The sequence below is a fragment of the Oncorhynchus nerka genome, linkage group LG24, assembly GCF_034236695.1.
Source record: "Oncorhynchus nerka isolate Pitt River linkage group LG24, Oner_Uvic_2.0, whole genome shotgun sequence".
NCBI classification, from domain to species: domain Eukaryota; kingdom Metazoa; phylum Chordata; class Actinopteri; order Salmoniformes; family Salmonidae; genus Oncorhynchus; species Oncorhynchus nerka.
In genome coordinates this window covers 22,903,115-22,925,824 of record NC_088419.1, presented here as the reverse complement: position 1 = coordinate 22,925,824, position 22,710 = coordinate 22,903,115, and the positions used below count along the sequence as shown (strand labels likewise).

Sequence of the window (22,710 nt, the reverse complement as noted above, 5' to 3'; positions counted from 1 at the left end):
CCAGCCCACTTACTACTGCAGTGGGTGACCCTCACAGTGACACACATGCCAGTCCACAGAACCCCAGTCCTCCTAGGACCAACACTGAACCACAGTCCTCCTAGGACCAAAAGACGGAGCAGAACCCCGGACTGAGCAGAACCCTAGTCCGCTTTCAAGTTTTCATAACAATCGGATATCGGTATTTTTGGGAGCCAATTTTTTATTTAATTTTTTTACACCTTTATTTAACTAGGCAAGTCAGTTCTTAAAGAGGCTGTGAATTTTTTCAGCTTTTTGTAAAAAATCACGCAAAATTTCAACGTCCTGCTACTCATGCCAGGAATATAGTATATGCATATGATTAGTATGTGTGGATAGAAAACACTCTGAAGTTTCTAAAACTGGTTAAATCAGGTCTGTGACTATAACAGAACGTGTGTAGCAGGCAAAACCCCAAGGAAAACTGTTCACAAAAAACACACAAAAAATATCCCTCCGCCAGTCTCTGTATTGTCTATGGCAAGGCAGAATAGATAGGGCCCAGTTTACAGTTCCTACAGTTTCCACACGATGTCGCCAGTCTTGGCAATTGGGTTGAAGTTAATCCTTGGTGAAATGAGAAATAGGCACTTCCTGTCATCGAGTACACCGGGGGAAGTTTTGAAAGAGAGAATATGGATGATTTCAAGACTTGCTGCTATTGAATACAGATCGCCCCGTGATCAATTTGATCGATTATTAACGTTTACTAATACCTAAAGTTGGATTACAAAAGTAGTTTGAAGTGTTTTGTCAAAGTTTATAGGCAACTTTCTTAATTAAAAAAATGACGTTGCGTTTTGGAAAGCAGTTTTTTCCTGGATCAGACGGCTTCATAAATGGACATTTTGGGTATACATGGACGGATTTAATCGAAAAAAAGACCCAATTGTGATGTTTATGGGACATATAGGAGTGCCAACAAAGAAGCTCGTCAAAGGTAATGAATGTTTCATATTTTATTTTTGCGTTTTGTGTAGCGCCGGCTACGCTAATTCTTTTGTTTACGTCCCCTTTAGGTATTTCGGGGGGTTGCATGCTATCAGATAATAGCTTCTCATGTTTTCGCCGAAAAGCATTTTAATCTGACATGTTGGCTAGATTCACAACGAGTGTAGCTTTAATTGAGTACCCTGCATGTGTGTTTTAATGAAAGTTTGAGTTGTATCGAGTACTATTAGTTGTCACTCTGAAATTTCCGCTGATGTTCAGGGACAGCAGCCACATTCTTATTTTCAATGACGGCCTAGGAACCGTGGGTTAACTGCCTCGTTCAGGGGCAGAAAGACAGATTTACACCTTGTCAGCTCGGGGGATTCAATCTTGCAACCTTACAGTTAACTAGTCAAACGCAATAACGACCTGCCTCTCTCTCGTTGCACTCCACAAGGAGACTGCCTGTTACGCAAATGCAGTAAGCCAAGGTAAGTTGCTAGCTAGCATTAAACTTATCTTATAAAAAACAATCAATCATAATCACTAGTTAACTACACATGGTTGATGATATTACTAGATATTATCTAACGTGTCCTGTGTTGCATATCTAGCGTGTCCTGTGTTGCATATATGACTGAGCATACAAGTATCTGACTGAGCGGTGGAAGGCAGAAGCAGGCGTGTAAACATTCATTCAAACAGCACTTTCGTGCGTTTTGCCAACAGCTCTTCGTTGTGCGTCAGGCATTGCGCTGTTTATGACTTCAAACCTATCAACTCCCAAGATGAGGCTGGTGTGACCGAAGTGAAATGGCTAGCTAGTTAGAGCGCGCTAAAAGCGTTTCAAACTTCACTTGCTCTGAGCCTTGGGGTGGTTGTTTCCCTTGCTCTGCATGGGTAACACTTCGATGTGGTGGCTGTTGTGTTGCTGGTTCGAGCCCAGGGAGGAGCGAGGAGAGGGACGGAAGCTATACTGTTACACTGGCAATACTAAAGTGCCTATAAGAACATCCAATAGTCAAAGGTTAATGAAATACAAATGGTATTTAGAGGGAAATAGTCCTATAATAACTACAACCTAAAACGATTAATCGCTATCGGCTTTTTTGGTCCTCCAATAATCGGTATCGGCGTTGAAAAATCATAATCGGTCGACCTCTAGACTGAACAGAACCACAGTCCTCCTAGGACAAAGAGACTGAACCAGGCTATTGTTTCAGTGGTTTGGCCGTGCCGCCTTCTCTTTTTGTCTGTTATTGTGTGGTCCAGTCCTCTCACCTACAGTATGTTTATATGTGGCCCAAGCACTAATACCACAGTGTCCCTTAGAGCCCTCCTCCCTGCCTCTTGTTACAGTAGGAGGAAGTATAATTAGCAGGGTGAAGCTGAAGAACCTGACCGACCAGGGCTGCTTTCTTCCCACATCGTCCAGACACAAAGCCACGTCTGTTTGACCAGAGACCCGAGCAGTCCACTTAACAATGAGGATCATCAGAGAGCAGCACAGCCGAGCAGGAGGCCTGGACACAATCCACTGGAGACATGACGGCAACTAGAGGAAGTCTCTACATAGCAGGGGAGGAGAACAGGAGGAGGTATAGTGGGTGGAGAAAGGGAGAAAAGGCAGAAGTTGGAGGAGGAGGAGAAAAGGCAGGTCGGGGTGGAAGGAGGAAGGAGGACGCCAAGCAGGAGGTAGAGGAGTTGGTGAAGACAGAGGAAGAAGGGGCTTTAACTCAATAAGAGCATAATGGAAGCAGGGCCCCTAAGCACAGAGCTCTACCACATCACTGAATGGTCACACACCCCACACAGACCTGGGACCTCTTAGGACCTTGAATAGTAAACCCTTAATCCAGTGAAGTGCATTATGCTACTATGTCAACACTGAGCCAGACATAAATGGACCTGTCCAGTCAGGTCCCAGGCACTAATTTCGCTCCGAGTCTTCACTAATGTCTTCACTAATGTTTGCCACTGTGTTGGAGCTCAGGTATGTGATTGGCTCAGGGTGATGAGGGAAGGGTATCAGGGTGAGAGGGGACTGAACTTGACAGGGTCAGAGAGGGCAGAGGCCAGGGAGGGCAGCTTCTGTCCCACACACATCACTGAACAAGTCACATTTTGACTGGGGTCATGTCCCCCCTAAACAGGACACAGCAAGGAGCACAGTGTGACATGACACCTGCAGGGACACAGAAAAAAGGGATGAGAGAAGGGAGGAGAGTGCTCTGGGTAAAAGTGAGAGAAAAATAGTGAAAAAAATATGAATTGAGAGAAATTGGATCTGCAGGAAGTGTAGGTAGAGGAGAACAAAGGAACAGAAGAGTGCGTGTGGGGAGAGGGAGAGCAAAGAGTGGAAAAGTGGGTGAGAGAGAGCCACAAGACTGTGACCAGCGGGTGAGGAATCCTCAGTGTCTGCTGTTCCCAGTCTGACAGCACCGTGTAGACTAGCATTGAAAACACACAGACACACACAGTGGAGGTACAATCATGCAGTATGCATGGCCACGACACTGTACTGCAGGTGAAAAGGGACACAGTATACTGTAAGAAAAAGCCAGCGGACAGGCACACAGGAGGCTGCACAGAATCAACTTCCTTTCACAGTAGTACACTACGCTTCTGCACAAACATGCAGTTAAATATTCCAATCCAGTCAATTACGGACAGAGTCACAGTTAGTGTTTGGATTGGAGATGTAAATATTAATTTACTCAGAAACTGCCAAGCAGTCTTGACTGGAGTGACTGTGAAACGCTAAATAAATGACAAATGGATAAGCTTGTTTGACAACAGTCCACAGAACAAAAGGGAGATGGATGATTCTGCATCTTAATTTGAACTGAAATGAAATACTGCTCAAAAAAATAAAGGGAACACTTAAACACAATGTAACTCCAAGTTAATCACACTTCTGTGAAATCAAACTGTCCACTTAGGAAGCAACACTGATTGACAATAAATTTCACATGCTGTTGTGCAAATGGAATAGACAACAGGTGGAAATTATAGGCAATTAGCAAGACACCCCCAATAAAGGAGTGGTTCTGCAGGTGGTGACCAAAGACCACTTCTCAGTTCCTATGCTTCCTGGCTGATGTTTTGGTCACTTTTGAATGCTGGCAGTGTTTTCACTCTAGTGGTAGCATGAGACGGAGTCTACAACCCACACAAGTGGCTCAGGTAGTGCAGCTCATCCAGGATGGGACATCAATGCGAGCTGTGGCAAGAAGGTTTGCTGTGTCTGTCAGCGTAGTGTCCAAAGCATGGAGGCACTACCAGGAGACAGGCCAGTACATCAGGAGACGTGGAGGAGGCCGTAGGAGGGCAACAATCCAGCAGCAGAACCGCTACCTCCGCCTTTGTGCAAGGAGGAGCACTGCCAGAGCCCTGCAAAATGACCTCCAGCAGGCCACAAATGTGCATGTGTCTGCTCAAACGGTCAGAAACAGACTCCATGAGGGTGGTATGAGGGCCGGACGTCCACAGGTGGGGGTTGTGCTTACAGCCCAACACCGTGCAGGACTATTGGAATTTGCCAGAGAACACCAAGATTGGCAAATTCGCCACTGGCGCCCTGTGCTCTTCACAGATGAAAGCCGTGGAGAATGTTCTGCTGCCTGCAACATCCTCCAGCATGACCGGTTTGGCGGTGGGTCAGTCATGGTGTGTGGTGGCATTTCTTTGGGGGGGCCGCACAGCCCTCCATGTGCTCGCCAGAGGTAGCCTGACTGCCATTAGGTACCGAGATGAGATCCTCAGACCCCTTGTGAGACCATATGCTGGTGCGGTTGGCCCTGGGTTCCTCCTAATGCAAGACAATGCTAGACCTCATGTGGCTGGAGTGTGTCAGCAGTTCCTGCAAGAGGAAGGCATTGATGCTATGGACTGGCAAGCCCGTTCCCCAGACCTGAATCCAATTGAGCACATCTGGGAAATCATGTCTCGCTCCATCCACCAACGCCACGTTGCACCACAGACTGTCCAGGAGTTGGCGGATGCTTTAGTCCAGGTCTGGGAGGTGATCCCTCAGGAGGCCACCTCATCAGGAGCATGCCCAGGCGTTGTAGGGAGGTCATACAGGCACGTGGAGGCCACACACACTACTGAGCCTCATTTTGACTTGTTTTAAGGACATTACATCAAAGTTGGATCAGCCTGTAGTGTGGTTTTCCACTTTTCACACTTTTGAGTGTGACTCCAAATCCAGACCTCCATAGGTTGATAAATTTGATTTCCATTGATCATTTGTGTGATTTTGTTGTCAGCACATTCAACTATGTAAAGAAAAAAGTAGTTAAGAATATTTCATTCATTTTTAGCCCCTGTTAGGGCTAGCCCTGAATTACTGCCCCTTCTGGAGGAATTCGGCACCCATATAAACCATGATAAATTTTTGTCAAAAGTTGCTAATATATGCATATAAAAATTATTATCGAATAGGAAACACTCTAAAGCTTATAAAACCGTTTAAATTTTGTCTCTATGTAAAGCAGAAGTCTCAGGGCATGCATTCTCCCAAAGTCTCTCTTGTAATGGGAAAAGTTGCCACCACTTTGACGTCATCGTATACACACTTCCCAAACAGTTATAACCATGGAAACAGTTTCTACGTCTTCAGCGTGAAGCCTGCTTTCGATGAGGCGTGTAACTGTGAGAATCGCGCGCTCACGAGACGTTCAGCGTGCCCAAACGTCCCGGTGACGCAAAAAAAAAGTTTCACCAATGGGAGCTTTCCCTCAGGATGAACTGAACAACGTGTGCTTCTCTGTTCGCCCTCACGATTGCTGTAGACCTTTATAACATGCTAAGGCTTAATTATAAACATAGTTTGACAAGTTTACTCGAAATATAATGTATACTTTCGACGTTTTGGTGCGCATCCACTTGAAATTTGCATACATTTCGACCGAAAAGTGTCTAGTTTGAGAACGGAAAGACACAGACTTGAAAACTGAACGCTAACTTGGTGAGTATTAACCCTTCCAGGTCTTCTGAAGCAAGAACAGCCATGGTAAGGGAATATTTATGTCTTCATTTTGGGTTTCTGTCGACTCCAAGATAGAGGAGTCAGTATGCTAAATGAGAGCGCCGACTCTCTATTATAGCCTAGTGAACGCCAAATGTAACGTTAAAAATAATTGTAACATAGCAATTGCATTTAGAAGAAGTTTATCTTGCCATACATATGTAAAACATGCATATTTAGTCAAAGTTTATGATGTGTATTCCTTGTTAGCTGACGTTATCTACCGGAGCTATTTTATTTCTCCTGACATTGCAGTAGCATTTTTTGAACGATGCATAATTGTAAACAGAGATTTATGGATATATATTGCATATTATTGAAAAAAAATGAATGTACTGTGTAACATGTTATATTACTGTCATCTGATGAAGATTTCAAAAGGTTGGTGAAATGATTTTTCTTTTAATCCTGCGTTTGTTGATTGCATATTTTTTCCTACTTGGCTAAGCTAATGAGGTATGTATGCAGTGGTGGTTGGACAAATATGTGCTATGTTTTCGCCGTAAAACATTTTAGAAATCTGACTTGCTGGGTAGATAAATAACTTCTTTATCTTTCATTTGAGCCATTTTTCAAGCGATTCTGTGGAGGTTAAATATTTTTAGGATTATTTATTGCGTTCCCTGCGCCACATTACAGCTCAGGGGGGGTGGGGGGTGATCCCAAAGGGGATCATGTGTCCCTGAGGAGTTCAGATCAAGGATGTGTTATTTTAGTGTTCCCTTTATTTTTTTGAGCAGTGTATTATAAATATATTACCATGTCATATTAAATGGTAGACTCAGCGATATGACGTAGATGTGCAAACAGCATAGTGGGTCAATTTCCTCAACAACTAAGAGCATTAAACCGCGAGGCTAAACTGCTCCACTGTTTAGGACCCGTTGCTGTAACAAAGTGAAGCGAACCCATGCACATGTGCAGATACTGTGTGACAGTGAAGTCTTGTATCTCGCTCATCACAATATCTGTGGTGCTGCTCGTGGCAACGTCATTTTGCGGAGTCCACCTTTACATTGAAAGAGACAGAATAAAATCACGCTGTTGTGTCTCCAACGTAAAGTGCTAGCTAGACCAAGTGTGATTTAGACAAAGAGCATATTTTCATCAGATCATTAGGCATAGGCCTTCTCCCCAAACAGATGTAGTGGCCGTAATTCATCCCCACGCAAAGTTCGATGTGGAATTGTTCTTTCATTTAGAAAATTCCAAAGAAAAGGCTAAATAAACTAAGTTAAACATCTGCATATCAAAAAGACAGATTTTGGTTTGTAACCCTGAAAGATTGTCTTTCAACTCAGCAAATTAAGCCCTGTTTCAAATGATCACTCTTCGACAACAGTTTGAGCTGTTCTGTGAAGGGAGTAGTACACAGCGTTGTACGAGATCTTCAGTTTCTTGGCAATTTCTCACATGGAATTGCCTTAATTTCTCAGAACAAGAATAGATTGATGAGTTTCTGAAGAAAGTTTGTTTCTGGACATTTTGAGCCTGTAATCGAATTCACAAATGCTGATGCTTCAGATACTAAACTGGTCTAAAGGCCCGTTTTATTGCTTCTTTAATCAGAACAACAGTTTTCAGCTGTGCTAACAATTTCAAAAGGGTTTTCTAATGATCAGTTCGCTAATCCAAGTTTATCATTTTAAAGGCTAACACAACGTGCCATTGGAACACAGGAGTGATGGTTGCTGATAATGGGCCTCTGTAGAGATTCCACTAAAAATCAAATAAAATGAGATATATATTTGAAAATCAGCCGATTCCAGCTACAAAAGTAATTTACAACATTAACAATCCCTACACTGATCAATTTGATGTTATTTTAACCTCTTCAACCTATGGGGGCGCTATGTCATTATTGGATAAAAAGACGTGCCCGTTTTAAGCGCAATATTTTGTCACGAAAAGATGCTCGACTATGCATGGAATTGACAGCCTTGGAAAGACAAAACTCTGACGTTTCCAAAACTGCAAAGATATTATCTGTGAGTGCCCCAGAACTAATGCTACAGGCGAAACCAAGATGAAGTTTCATACTGGAAATGCCCCAGATTCTGAAGGCGCTGTGTTCCAATGTCTCCTTATATGGCTGTCAATGCGCCAGGAATGAGCCTGCCCTTTGTGTCGTTTCTCCAAGGTGTCTGCAGCATTGTGACGTGTTTGTAGGCATATCATTGGAAGATTGACCATAAGAGACTACATTTACCTGGTGTCCCGCCCGGTGTCCTTTGTCGAAATTATTGTGTAATCTGTAGGTCCATGCGCGTTCCATTTCTTCAGAAGAGAAAGTCAACTGCCACGAAGGATTTTATCGTCGATAGATATGTGAAAAACACCTTGAGGATTGATTCTAAGCATCGGTTTGCCATGTTTCTGTCGATATTATGGAGTTAATTTGGAAAAAAGTTCGCGTTTTAATGACTTAATATTTATTTTATTTTTTTATTATAATTTTTTTCCTTACCCAAACGTGATGAACAAAACGGAGCGATTAGTCGACACAAATAATATTTTTTGTAAAAACGGAACATTTGCTATCTAACTGAGAGTCTCCTCATTGAAAACATCTGAAGTTCTTCAAAGGTAAATGATTTTATTTGAATCCTTTTCTGGTTTTTGTGAAAATGTTGCATGCTGAAAGACAGGCATAATCCTATGCTAGGCTATCAATACTGTTACACAAATGCTTGTTTAGCTATGGTTCAAAAGCATATTTTGAAAATCTGAGATGACAGTGTTGTTAACAAAAGGCTAAGAAGCTTGAGAGCAAATAGATTCATTTCATTTCATTTGCGATTTTCATGAATAGTTAACGTTGTGTTATGCTAATGAGCTTGTGGATAGATTTACACAATCCTGGATACAGGTTTTTTTCGTAGCTAAACGTGACGCAGAAAACGGAGCGATTTGTCCTAAACAAATAATCTTTCAGGAAAAACTGAACATTTGCTATCTGAGAGTCTAGTCTCCTCATTGAAAACATCCGAAGTTCTTCAAAGGTCAATTATTTTATTTGAATGCTTTTCTGGTTTTTGTGAAAATGTTGCCTGCTGAATGCTAACGCTAAATGCTACACTAGCTATCAATACTGTTACACAAATGCTTGTTTTGCAATGGTTGAGAAGCATATTTTGAAAATCTGAGATGACAGTGTTGTTAACAAAAGGCTAAGCTTGAGAGCAAATAGATTCATTTAATTTCATTTGCGATTTTCATGAATAGTTAAACGTTGCGTTATGGTAATGAGCTTGAGGCTGTAGTCACGATACCGGATCCGGGATGGCTCGACGCAAGAAGTTAAATGGACAAAAGCTTTTCTTTCAAAAACAAGGACATTTCTAAGTGACCCCAAACTTTTGAACGGTAGTGTATATGTATATGGGGCATTATGATTTGTTATCTGTAATGGTTATGATAAATGAGGCATTGTTGTGCACTGCTGGCATTGTCCTATAGATAAATGTGCACATATCTTTTCCAGCCTTGTTCAAAAAAATATTCCCCCCCCCCCCCCCCCATTCGAGTACTCAAAAGAAAATTATGCGAGTACTCAAACAGTCGACAGCAGCCATGGAAATCCAATTGGAGGACTCTGGATGGAGCCGGCTGGCAGAACCGAAGAGTTCTGGTTTCCACAACCTCAGTTGTTTAACTAGTTGCTCCTACCCTCTACTTTTTTGAACATTTTGTTAAAAATCGCGCAACATTTCAGCGCCCTGCTACTCATGCCAGGAATATAGTACGTTCATATGGTTAGAATGTGTGTATAGGAAACCCTCGGACGTTTTTAAAACTGGTTAAATCACGACTGTGGCTATTACATAACGTGCGTTACATCGGAAAGCGCAGGAAAACCTGATCACAGAAAATGGAAATAAATATCCTTGCGCCACTTCCAGCAATTGTTAACAGTGAGCCGAATTAGATAAGACCGAGCATTCAACTCCCACAGCATCCCCATGCAGTCGAGTATGTGAATTTAATCCTCTTTGATTCTTGGTTGAACCGAAAGAGGGGCACGACGTACCTCCGGTCTCCGCCCAGATCATTCCGGAAGAGCTCTCTCCTGAATTTTTTTCCAAGACGACAGCTAATGATATGTACATCGCCTACGTTTGATTTTTATCGCTTATTAACGTTTACTAATACCTAAAGTAGCATTACAAATGTATTTCGAAGTGTTTTGTGAAAGTTTATCGTCTACTTTTTGAATTTTAAAAAATGACGTTACGTTGTGAAATCGCTGTTTTTTTCGTTTATCACACAGTCTACATATAACGATATCTTGGCTTTATATGGCCCGATTTAATCGAAATAAAGACCCAATAGTGTTTATGGGACATCTAGGAGTGCCAACAAAGATGGTGAAAGGTAATGACTGTTTTCTATTTTATTGTGCGGTTTGTGTAACGCCGAAATGCTAATTATTTTGTTTACGTCCCCTGCTGTGCTTTTCTGTTGTAGTGTATTGGTGCATGCTATCAGATAATAGCTTCTCATGCTGTCGCCGAAAAGCATTTTAAAAATCTGACTTGTTGCCTGGATTCACAACGAGTGTAGCTTTAATTTGATACCCTGCATGTGTATTTTAATGAACTTTTGAGTTTTAACTAATACTATTAGCATTTAGCGTAGCGCATTTGCATTTCCAGAGCTCTAGTTGGGACGCAAGCGTCCCAGGTAGAGGTAAGAGGTTAATACTCCAGGAAAGCAGTGTGTCCAAACGGCCTGATCAAGACAAAAGGAGATGTTCCCTTAACAGGTCTGCCCGTCGAAATGTGATATTCATGGCATGTCTCCCTCCCAGCCATACATCACACGGCTTAGGGGAGGCACGATTGGTGCATCAGACGAGTGAGAGACATGTTCAGTCTCCCCCTCTCAAAACACACACAGAGCAAAGACAAGCCAAATTGCAGCTGAAATATTGCTGTGAGGGAAAATAAAATAGCTAACACAACAAAGGGGAAATGGGGAACAACTTAAGACATTTCCCTTCAAGAAAAAACCCCCAGATGCTTCCAAAATGGAACAGGCAGCAGAAGACTAGTATGTTCTGGTCGACCCCAGAGTCTTGTGTTTTAAGTAGGACCCCTCACTGTTCTCCTCCAGCACTGTCACAACAGAAGAGAAAGCAGCAAGCTTGGCTGCATTTAAAAAACAAGCTGGGCTATTTTTAGAGCCAGCTAGAATTCCCCCTCTTTGAATAAGCCTGCGTTCATACACACTGTGCACAGTGGAACTGTGGAATAAATGCATCAAAACATTCCGTTTGGTCTTCAGAAGCCGACAGATGCAGGTTCTTACAAGGGGGAGTGTAGAACGGAGTGTTCAAAACCCAGGGCTTTCCGGTCATAGTTAGAGCTTAAAAACAGAACTGTAGGCCTACTCTTCTTTCCCCAGAAGTAAAATTCTCGCTGTTTTACTTCTAAGGGGGAATGCAGTTGTCAAATTTTGATGACCTTTGCAAAGGAAGGAAGCGAAGTGGCCTCCTTGCAAACAGAAACTCTTGGCCAAAACCCTCCCTTCTGCTAATTTCACCCATGTTTATCATGCTCTAAAAGGAAGTTATGCATTTTTACAATATAGCCAATTTTGACTTTGTTGTTGTGGAATCTAGTGTAAACAGTTAATGAGCCACACGACTTGAAAATCACCTCAGTTTATTAAGCACCGCCTTCGCCCAATCCTGATTCGCCCAAAAAAATCAATGACAAAAACTCAAACCAGGGCTGCGTTCAGTACGTTTTTACGTTCTAGAACGTTCCAATTTAACGGAAAAGGTGCTGTACTGAACGGCCAGTTGAAAAACGGTGCGGGGTTGGGTTGTGAGTTGGGGAACGCTGTCAGCATGGCCACTGCTCTTTAAATACGTCACTCATTGCTTTAAGCCACACCCACCAAACATACCTCAAAGTCTGTTCAAGAACGTACAATAACATTTTGGGGAAACTGATAGAGGAAAATATGGTTGAAATGACTAATTATGTATACATTCCAATCAGAAACTGACTAGTCCAAATGCTATAATGTACGGTACATGTGAGTTTTCCCTCTTGCCCCCTTTCCCAATTGTATATAATGTAGTCAGGAGTTAGTAACAATATAGGTCTGTTCCTTAGTTCATTCAGTTGTACAAATCTCCAGGTGGTGGGAACGGGCCATCTCCAAATGGTCGGGAATGTTGATTTATGCTGACTGGCCTTGACTTCGTGCTGATAACGTGGAGGCTTGAGAATTAAGAGGGGCCCTCTGTTTGTGAAACGGAACGTTTGGAAAACGCTGACGTCATTTTCAGTTTATAACCTGTGGAAATGTGTGTAAGCATTCAGTACTCTCTGGAATTAAACGCTCTTTACCTGGCTTTTAAGACTGGTCTCGATCTACTTCATGCATAATTAATGAACTTACAATTCATTAATGAATTAGAAATGAGTGCTAATTGATTTAGGCAATTAAAGCATAGAGTAATTTAGAATTCCTCTATCAGAAACATGTTGTTAAGTACAAACTGTTCTGCAATGAAGCAAACATTCAAGCTAACTGTACACACCTCTCAAACTGCTCGTAATCACATAACTCTACATGAGCCTTGACAGATTCTTGCAGTTTCATCTGTCCATGAGAGATGACCCATTAACAGATACCTCCGTCTGCTTTATTAACATCCAGATGTTAAGAAATTATGTGCCTGACAGGTTCAAAACATTCCTTTGTTCCCAGTTCTGGCTCTCTCTGACAAATTCCTTCATTCTTTTAAGTTGTAAAAACAGTGAGAGATGGCCTTAGGAACAGAAAGCAACAAGAAAGTCCTAACACAGCCTGAATTGGCAGGGCCTCTCACACCAGTTATCTACTGTAGGGACAATGAGCCAGGAGGAGAGGGCAAAAGGTTGGAACCCTCAGCAGCAACCCAAATCTATGTGCCAACACTAGGCTCCCTGGGCCAGTGGGACCACACCGGTGATGCCTGTTTTTTTTAGGGACTCCCTCCATTCAAAGAACATAAATCCACTTAGGCTACCATGCCAACACAACCGTTGGCAGGCGGGCAGCACCTCCACTACTGAGCACTCCACATCAAACGAGAAGAACACAGGCGTTCTTTCATACAGTACATCAAAAAGGAAGCATTTCCTGGCCGGTCACTGGCGACCAACGCGAGTCCAGTCCAGCTTCACTCAAGAACTAGCCTAATTATTGCATGACCTCACTGGCAGGCAGCAGTGACAGGATACTGCTATAGGCCTGGCTGACAACAGCAGCCCACTGATATCCCCACATGCCCTGGTACTTCCTTTAAATGTGGTTGGGGCAGGCGTTTAAAAGTCCCATGGCATCTATATACCATGTGCTGGATTACTGATAGTAGAGACGGAGGCTTGGCTGTCTGTTTCCTCCATAAAATTAGATTGAATTATAGATAATTCTATTTCTATGGTTACTTCCCCTCAGACTGCAAGTATAGCCCGTATGTCAGTCAGTCCGTTACCTCAAACTCCCCTCGGCCTGGAGGTCTGTCTGGGCCCAGTCAGTCAGTGTGATTTGCAGTCAGCAGACAGCAGACGTATTGACCATCAGCAAGCAGTAAAGCTGGCTGGCCACCTCCACCCTGTCTGTGTGTTATTAACACAGCAGCTCTCCTATTGATTAGACCCAGCCAAATCAAACGGTGCCGGAAAGAGCTGCTAACTCAGACAATTGGCCATCCAGCGGTGGTCTCTCAGAAGGTGGGCGACTAACACAGATGAGAGCTGACCGGGTGAATCATCAAGGCATGGTGTGGCTGCTGCTTTTAACTGAACGGATAAACCTAGCAAGGCCATTAGGACTGGTACTCAAAGTAAATGTAATAGATGTTCCATCTCCAGATATTTTGGTAATGAATTTTGTGAAGCGGATGCCCATCGTGCAAGTGTGTTGCACCAGCCTAGTGCCAGTACCAGCCTAGTGCCAGTACCAAGCCTAGAGCCAGTACCAAGCCTAGTGCCAGTACCAAGCCTAGAGCCAGTACCAAGCCTAGAGCCAGTACCAGCCTAGTGCCAGTACCAAGCCTAGTGCCAGTACCAGCCTAGAGCCAGTACCAGCCTAGTGCCAGTACCAAGCCTAGAGCCAGTACCAAGCCTAGTGCCAGTACCAAGCCTAGTGCCAGTACTAGCCTAGTGCCAGTACCCAGCCTAGTGCCAGTACCAAGCCTAGTGCCAGTACCAAGCCTAGTGCCAGTACCAGCCTAGTGCCAGTACCAGCCTAGTGCCAGTACCAAGCCTAGTGCCAGTACCAAGCCTAGTGCCAGCCTAGTGCCAGTACCAAGCCTAGTGCCAGTACCAGCCTAGTGCCAGTACCCAGCCTAGTGCCAGTACCCAGCCTAGTGCCAGTACCAAGCCTAGTACCAGCCTAGTACCAGTACCAAGCCTAGTGCCAGTACCAAGCCTAGTGCCAGTACCAAGCCTAGTGCCAGCCTAGTACCAGTACCAGCCTAGTGCCAGTACCAAGCCTAGTGCCAGTACCAAGCCTAGTACCAGCCTAGTGCCAGTACCAGCCTAGTGCCAGTACCAAGCCTAGTGCCAGTACCAAGCCTAGTGCCAGTACCAAGCCTAGTGCCAGCCTAGTGCCAGTACCAAGCCTAGTACCAGCCTAGTGCCAGTACCAGCCTAGTGCCAGTACCAAGCCTAGTGCCAGTACCAAGCCTAGTGCCAATACAAGAGAGAAGAGGTGGCTTGTCTATACACCCCAAATGGCATCCTATTCTCTATATAGGTTCCCTGGTCAAAAGTAGTGCACTATAAAAGGGAATACAGTGCCATTTGGGACACAGATTCCCAGCCATGGGGGCCAGAGATCATAGGGACAGGTAGATCCTGGCCTCCCTCTGGTGGAGTGACCTTGACATGGCCAATGCAACGCAAATCAACTAGACAGCAAATAATAGTCCTGCACACAGACACACCTGTCTGCAGCAAAGTCATAAGGTTTAGCCCAACCCAGCCCACCTTGAGGCGAGCAGCCCAGAGAGCAGACCAGGCTGACTGTCACATTCCATTCCCCCGTGCTAATGAATCTGCCATCCATCACACAGTTATACGACCTGCAATTCTGCTGCTTTTATTGTTAGCTGCTGAAGAAAATACAAATGTGGCCAGCACACCAAGGTTCCATCTCACTCTTCTTCTTTTACCAGATTCACAACATTCAGCCTGGAACCATGCGAAATACATCACCTGGCTGTGTTATATGACTGTAATTCCCCCTGTAATCCGTTGGTCAACTGACTGTAAAGGTTAAATATGAGATATGGGCTACGCAGTGAGGCTGTGATAGGTCTCAGTGGGGAGAAGAGACATCTGAGGAAAAGTCTGAAGGGCTTGGTGGGTACAGCACTACAGTAAAAAGACCAGGGTGTCACCTAACTCAACCTAGGCGACAGAAAATGATGGACGGGACAATGACTAGTGCTGCTGCAGCACATTCCTACCCTCGGAGGCGGGTGAGGCGACGCATTCAAATAGCCACCGTAGAACCGGAGGGAGCTATTAAAGCCATCAATCACCCAGGCCCCGGTGCTGCAGCAAGGGCATCTGTGTACTGTACAGAGAAACCTCAGGAGAGACAAAGAGAGGGGAGGGGGAGCCAGTGACAGCGCCAGAGAGGGCTCAGAAAAACCTCCCATTAGACAGGACAAAGACACACCTCACACAGTTCAGCCGCAGGCCAGACTAAAGGTAGGCCTAAGAGTTCAGCCGCAGGTTTGAGGCTAAAGAGTGAGCACGTAGCCTATAACTCCGCTATGGATTAACCTATACAAAAAAAGCCACATAGCCTTGGCTACAGTACAGACCAAATGTATAACAGTTCAGCCGCAGGCCAGACTAAAGGTACTTCATTCAGCTTCATGTTGCAGGCTATATGTCTAATTCATGTCTAACTCAGCTATGAGTTAAAGGCTACAGTATAGGCTGCAAGCTGACTGTGAAATAGACCTACCTCTCCAGTAACCAGGCTAGAAGCAACAACAGTAGGTCATCATCACCACCCAGAGAAAGGGGTGGGGCCCATTCAGCTTTAATATAAAAGTAATCCTCCGGTATTAAGGCATTCGCCTGACAAAAACAACCTCCCAGATTTACATTTGATTTACATCCCTCATCCTTGTTGCAAGGATGAGGGATATTTGTTCGCTAAGCTCTCAATGCAGCAGACAGTCCATCACTGTGCCCGCTGAACCCTTTGAACCCGGATCTAGCACTCGTGGAATTCCTGGGTTGATGTGAGGCCCCTATGACAGAGACACAGCATGGAGACGCTTCTTCACGCCCACATAAAGAAACACAATCAGGTACCATTAATGTCTCCTATAGATCAAAGGCAAAGGGCCACTGATTGGACCATCTTGACGTACTATGGAGGGAAGGCCCAAAGAGAAGGCATGGATGACAAAGGAACGACAGGCCTTTATTAATGGTTCATGAAACCTGGACATGCGTGTGTGTGTATTCACTGGGCTTGGGCCACACTTTAAAGATCCAGAGCCTCAGTTTCTTAACATCACACGCCTCAGGATTATCAGGGGCCAGGGTTCATGCTGCTCTCTGGCAGCTATTTTTGTCATCAAAACGAGATGAAGGGAATGGATTCAAGTGAGAGTAAAGGGACTAAGCCCACAAAAGACCACCATTAGCCTACAAAACATGAGAAATAAGTAGCTAGTCGTATCATCGTCAAAGTGGTCTAATAAGAATCATAAACCTACTGGGCTACAGCTTCAGAATGCTAAATAATCCAATAAACAGAATAGGGAGGTAAACCATTCAGGAGACAATGACTTTCTGACTAATGAACTGCCAAGTCTTCGAATCCCCCATTATCCTCTTAATGGATCCGGGAGGAATTCCTTTAGACGGCATTAGAGTTCCCCCATGAGAGGAAAGGGGGAGGAAGGAAGGGCGGGGGGGTAGAGGGTTGGAGAGAGGTCCTCTGTTTTATCCCACTCTGCGGTTCGCTGCTTGACCTCTCATTCAGGTGAATTTTTCATGCAGGTCTCCCCAGCACACACCCCAATGTGTGCATGCACATATTCAGCAGAGGAAAACAAAACCAGAGTGGCTGCCTGGCTTCCTGCCTCTCCCAGGCAGTGAGGAATGCCTGCTGAATCTAGTCTTTCTACACATCAAGCAGGATCAATGCTGTCAGAGCTCAAAGACTGCAACTCCCAGCAGTGTGGGAGACACTCAGTATTTTCCATGCATGGATACTTCAATCAAGTCTGCCACTGCTGCTCATTCACAATCAAGCTGGCTGCTGCTGGCCTATTACATATGCAATGAATTACTTGATTACCACTGCACATTGTGCACAACCACTATCATTTGGCCTGAATAAGCAAAGATGTTTTTCCCAATGCACACCAACTGAAACCATGAAAGAACAACATCTGTCTCTCTAGCATTCCATCATAGAGATATTGGTCCCTCGTGGATGTAGACAGGCAGCTAGACCGATAGAGGAGCACACCACACCACCAGAACACCACACCACCAGAAGACCACACCACCAGAACACCACACCACCAGAACACCACACCACCAGAACAACACACCACCAGAACAACACACCACCAGAACAACACACCACCAGAACAACACAGCTGTAACAGGCTGCCTCAGGGGCTGGCCAATGAAGTGTAACCAGGTTAGGTGAGGTGTCCAGTGACAGAGGGAAGACTGGTGTCTCCCTCCCGGCTTCCGTGGGTCAGGAGAGGACACACTGAGCTGATTAGCCAATTCTTCCTTTTTAGTCCAGCAACTCCCACAGAATGAGAATGGGTGTAGGTAGAAATGTTAAAAAGAGACTGCCAACTTATTATAGTTCAAGCCTGACTCATCATGTATACAAGGCACTAAAGAATGGATTCTCTTCATGGGTGTCTGTGTGACCCATTTCCCAGATTTTTCAGCGGACATTCGAAAAGGAAAAATAAAAAAGTTGTGCTTTAAGTCAATGTATTCCAGATGGTGATGCAATTTCACACAGAAAATACAGAGCCAACACAGAGACTTGCCACACAAGCAGCATCAACAGAGTGGAGCTGCTGGAGTTACTGTAAAACAATGCACTCTGCCAAAACTACAACCATACATCCATTGTATTGTTATCAACAACCATAGCCTCACAACACCTGGAGGTAACAATGACTCAAGAACATTGCAGACAAATACAAAGCTACAAGATGGTGTGTGAAATGAGGGCTGTCTGTGCTTGCCTCCGTGTGACCTCATGTTGACTAATAGTCTGGAGGGTCGAAAACAACATTATTCAACAGATTACGAAACACTCAACATAAATCACTGACAAGGGAATCAGAGGCAACAGCCGTCTACATGGCATTGGTGAACCAAAACCACTGCAACTTGTTACACTATAAAGCTGTGAGGAAACTGGTCAGTGAGGGGGACTGGGACATTGTCTGAGAGATGATATGATAAGTGTGTGATAAGCGGTTAGAGCTGCCGCCTTTACAATGCAGATGTGACCACATGCAAAGGTCTGGGGCTAGCTGACCACATTAGATTGACACCCTGACCCACAATCCCATTTATTCTCTCAGATGCCAGTCCTACATCAAAGCCTGTTGTAAATATCCACACAGTCTACAGTAAATACAAAAAGAAGGACCAAAAACAGAGTAGGTTATGCTGCTGTGCAGTGAATGATGGGAATTATTACTGAAAATATTTCCTTGTGTGGTCTGCGATTACGATACACAACCAATACTAGAAAGCAAAGCAGGTGGCATGCTCGTCCTCCATAGTCGGCTTGAAATCAACCACAGTAAGTGCTGCAGCCAGTGGATTTGTCTAGAATAGGGATGGGCATGTGGCCCAGGGCCCCCTTTTTGTAGGGCTGCAGGTCCATTTCCAAAGACAGTTTCTTTCTTATGTCAGTCACTGACAGTCTATTAATTAGCCCATGTCAGCTAACATTCTTTAGATTGGTAAATTAGTCTAGCAGCCTGCTACCTAAACATGAAGCAACCATGGTCGAATTACTGTATTAAGGCATTCACCTGACAAAAACAACCTCCCAGATTGACATTTGATTGATCCCTGTTGCATCCATTGATTTTCTTAGTCACCCTCACTCAGATATCATGTATAAATTCCACCCCATGGAAAATGTGTAGATTTGCAGCAAGCTCTTTGTTAAAAATGCACAATTTTCTCTAGAAGGAATGCAGCTTGTCAAAATAGACTTTTCGTCGCAGGTTTAGACTTTTCGTCGCAGGTTTAGAATTTATGCAGCAGGTTAAGATAATTCGTTTAAGGTTAGGAAAAGGTTTAGCTAAAATACAACAACAAAATCTACTTTTGGCGTCAACTTGCCAAAAGCTGTATCCCATCTAGACAAGACTACCGCAGCCAGTTAAATCAGTCACACCTCCATTGTGACAACTTTGTCATGCTGTGATTCCAACGTTGCTGTGGCACCACTCCACAGGTTGTTGGGAACAGAAAAGAGACAAAAAAAATATATTGTGCAGTATATTATGCAAACGGTATAGTAAAGTGGGTTATGTACCGAATGCTGATGTAGAGGTCTGTCCACCGCCCTGTGGAGCTCGAGATTGAAAACAAAGCAACCATGTATCGCGCGCATGCTGCAAACAGCTGCGGGTGGTGCATGGTTTATTACGATGTGTCACCTCACTAAACATCTTTCATGTGGCAGCATCCGTCTCCTTATTACAACTAATTTCATGTTTGAATAGGGTTGGTTTTGTGATGTTGCAAATGTGTGTTACATCCGTGCAACGCGTGGCGGTACTGTACCATGCTGCAAATGACCAGTCATTGATTAAAAACCATATGAACATACCTATTGGAGTTGCCCCGAAAATCCGAACCACTGGTACTTTCTTCACGTCACTTTCTCTGAATTCGTTATAAATGACGTCCAAGTCTTTGAGAGGACTTGTAAGGTAGTAGTCAGCGGTGACGATACGGACGGCAAACATGACTGCTGTGCTAGATCCAATGAACTATGCGGAGCGCGCATGGGGCACAAACTGTGGCATCATCTAGGACCAGGAGGAGAATAAACTGTTTTGCACAATGTAACAACCGACGAATGATCCAAACAATCTTTTTTAGTTACACATAGCAATAAACCAAATAGTTTTTATCGAGGCGGAGCTGCCCCATTTTCCAGCTAGCTAAGAACTATGGTGAGTAAATCCGAGTTGCAGCTTTTGAGACCACGCTGTAGTTAATGGAGGTGCCCCGTGAATCAGTTACTATTGACATAGTTACTACACTCGTCTCAGAATTTAGAATGCTGAAACTAGTAGCCGCTATCCATGAGACGTGCCATAGCTATCTAACAAACTAGCTCGCCAGCTAAACATAAACCACTTTGTTCCCACACGCGGAGTCCAGGTGCTACGGCATATCCATTCTGAAAAACTGGGAATCGTTGAGTTATACTCTCCTGCTGAGGCAGATGTTAGTGCAAGTATTTAGCTTTGCTTGCAAATACAATTCTATGTGGCAGTTAGTGGCTTCCAATGTGGCACAGCGGACAAGGTTTACTCTCCTCTGTAATATGATCACAACACTCTTCACTAAACCCAAGCAACGCCAGTCCTCCCCTAGTGTTTGCATCTACTGATAGCTAACTGCCGCATTTCCAACAACACCGGCCAGTCAGAGGAGTCAAGATCCAGTCCCAAATTGTGTTCGTAGAACCACCGCGTTTTCCATTGGTCCATTTACAAGCGAGCATGTGAAAGTGAGCTTTTTAATTGGTTGAAAAATCTTTGGGCGGGACATGGGTATGACAGGCCAAATCCTATTATTCCTAAAAAATATGATATTAAAGCGTCAACTTTTTGGGGGACATTTTGTGAATATTGACTGTTAACACCCTGCAATAATTATACTGCTCCACTGATCTAAAAGATAAACTAAACATAGAAATTGCGCATTTTAATGATACACGATTACAAATTGTACTTGATATGGCCTGATTTCGACTGTAACCACTTTCGCGATTAAACATTTACAGAAAATAACTTGCACGTATTGAACAAAAAAAAACACCACCCGCAGGCTCAAGTTGCGGAATCCAGAAGGATGTTTGCGTTCTGCCAGACTGGCTAGAACATAGAGATAGATTGAGGACTCATATTTGTATCTGTACCATTATAGCATCTATGACAGCCTAGGCATCGCCATTTAGGGAATCTCCATTTTAAAGTAGTACATTTTCTTCTTCACGACTGGATGATCGCTCCTGTTGACCCAATTGGACATGACTCCAACAGGGTCACCAGGAGGGATCAGCCAATGAAGTTGGAAGTCCCACCCATTTGGCTACATTAAAATGGTGGAAGCCCTCAATGGTTTGGCCCATACTAATACCAGGCCCCAAGTGTCCGGTCTGGAGGGTGAAGTCACAAGCTCTGCTGATCGGCTACTGCGTAGCAACCATATAGCGATGCCAAAAGCCCTGGTCTGCCCAGGAAAGCCTAGGTAAATTACCATCGCCAGAACGGCCAAACACAATTTGTTTATTATGATCAAGTTTGATCCCCACAGTGAATTATTTTCAAGTTTGCTACAAATCGGGGTTATTTAATTAAATAGTGATCCATTCTGAGTACTGCATTTGTCGTCAAACAGGACCACGTGCTGACACAGAACAATCACAAGCCGGCAGGCTATGAGGAGGCTCGCGCCCTCAGTGGTGTAAAGTACTTAAGTAAAAATACTTGAAAGTACTACTTAAGTCGTTTTTTGGGGTATCTGTACTTTACTTTACTATTTATATTTTTGACAACTTTTACTTTTACTTCACCTCATTCCTAAAGAAAATTATGTACTTTTTACTCCATACATTTTCCCTGGCACTCAAAAGTACTCATTACATTTAGAATGCTTAGCAGGACAGGAAAATTGCCTAATTCACACACTTATCAAGAGATCATCCCTGGTCATCCCTACTGACTCTGATCTGGCAGACTCACTATACACAGGCTTTGTTTGTCAATGATGTCTGAGGTTTGGAGCATGCTCCTGGCTATCCGCAAAAAAGAAAAGAAAATGATGCCGCCTGGTTTGCTTTATATAAGGAATTAGAAATGATTTATACTTTTACTTTTGATACTTAAGTATATTTAAAACCAAACTTTTAGACTTTTACTCAAGTAGTATTTTACTGGGTGACTTTCACTTTCTATTAAGCTATCTTTACTTTTACTCAACTATTACAATTGGGTACTTTTTCCACCAGTGTGCGCCCTCATGCACACTGTTTGCATGTGCACCTTAGCAGTTGTGCTATCTAGATGAGAGCATGGAGTCGACAAGGCTGTCAAGTGGAGCTGGAGGGGCTGGCCAATATCTATGGGGATGTCGGTATTGACACCGACGTCATCTAGGGTTGACTCTTGCTGCTTTCACGTGCTAGTCTGAATTAGGAAACTCAGACATGTTCAATTTGCTAACTGGTTGTAGTTATGTGTTCAACAAATCAGCAAGTTGGACATTTTTGAGTTTCCTAGTTCCGACTAGCATGTATACACGCCATTACTCAGGCAGGATGAAAACAACTATATCGACCATGATCCTTTGTTAGTTACGGCCACTTTCACCATGATCCTTAGCGATTCTTTGGTGCAATTCAGCCCCATTCAGCAATATGGCGTGCTTCAAATTCAAATACCTCTG

General features: G+C 43.9%; 1 protein-coding gene across 4 annotated transcripts in view; it reads right to left on the bottom strand.

Annotated features, from left to right (window-relative positions):
- Nucleotides 1-20,667, bottom strand: part of LOC115107674 (DNA polymerase zeta catalytic subunit-like) — a 143,216-nt gene extending 122,549 nt beyond the window's left edge. For 3 of the 4 annotated variants that reach the window (XM_029631181.2, XM_029631182.2, XM_029631180.2), the window contains exon 1: nucleotides 19,859-20,667. In XM_029631181.2, coding sequence (XP_029487041.1) covers nucleotides 19,859-19,997 — 139 coding nt within the window. In that variant the 5' untranslated portion in view covers nucleotides 19,998-20,667. The remainder of the gene's footprint in view (nucleotides 1-19,858) is intronic. The other variant, XM_029631178.2, reaches the window with a different exon arrangement.
- Nucleotides 20,668-22,710: the final 2,043 nt, after the last annotated feature.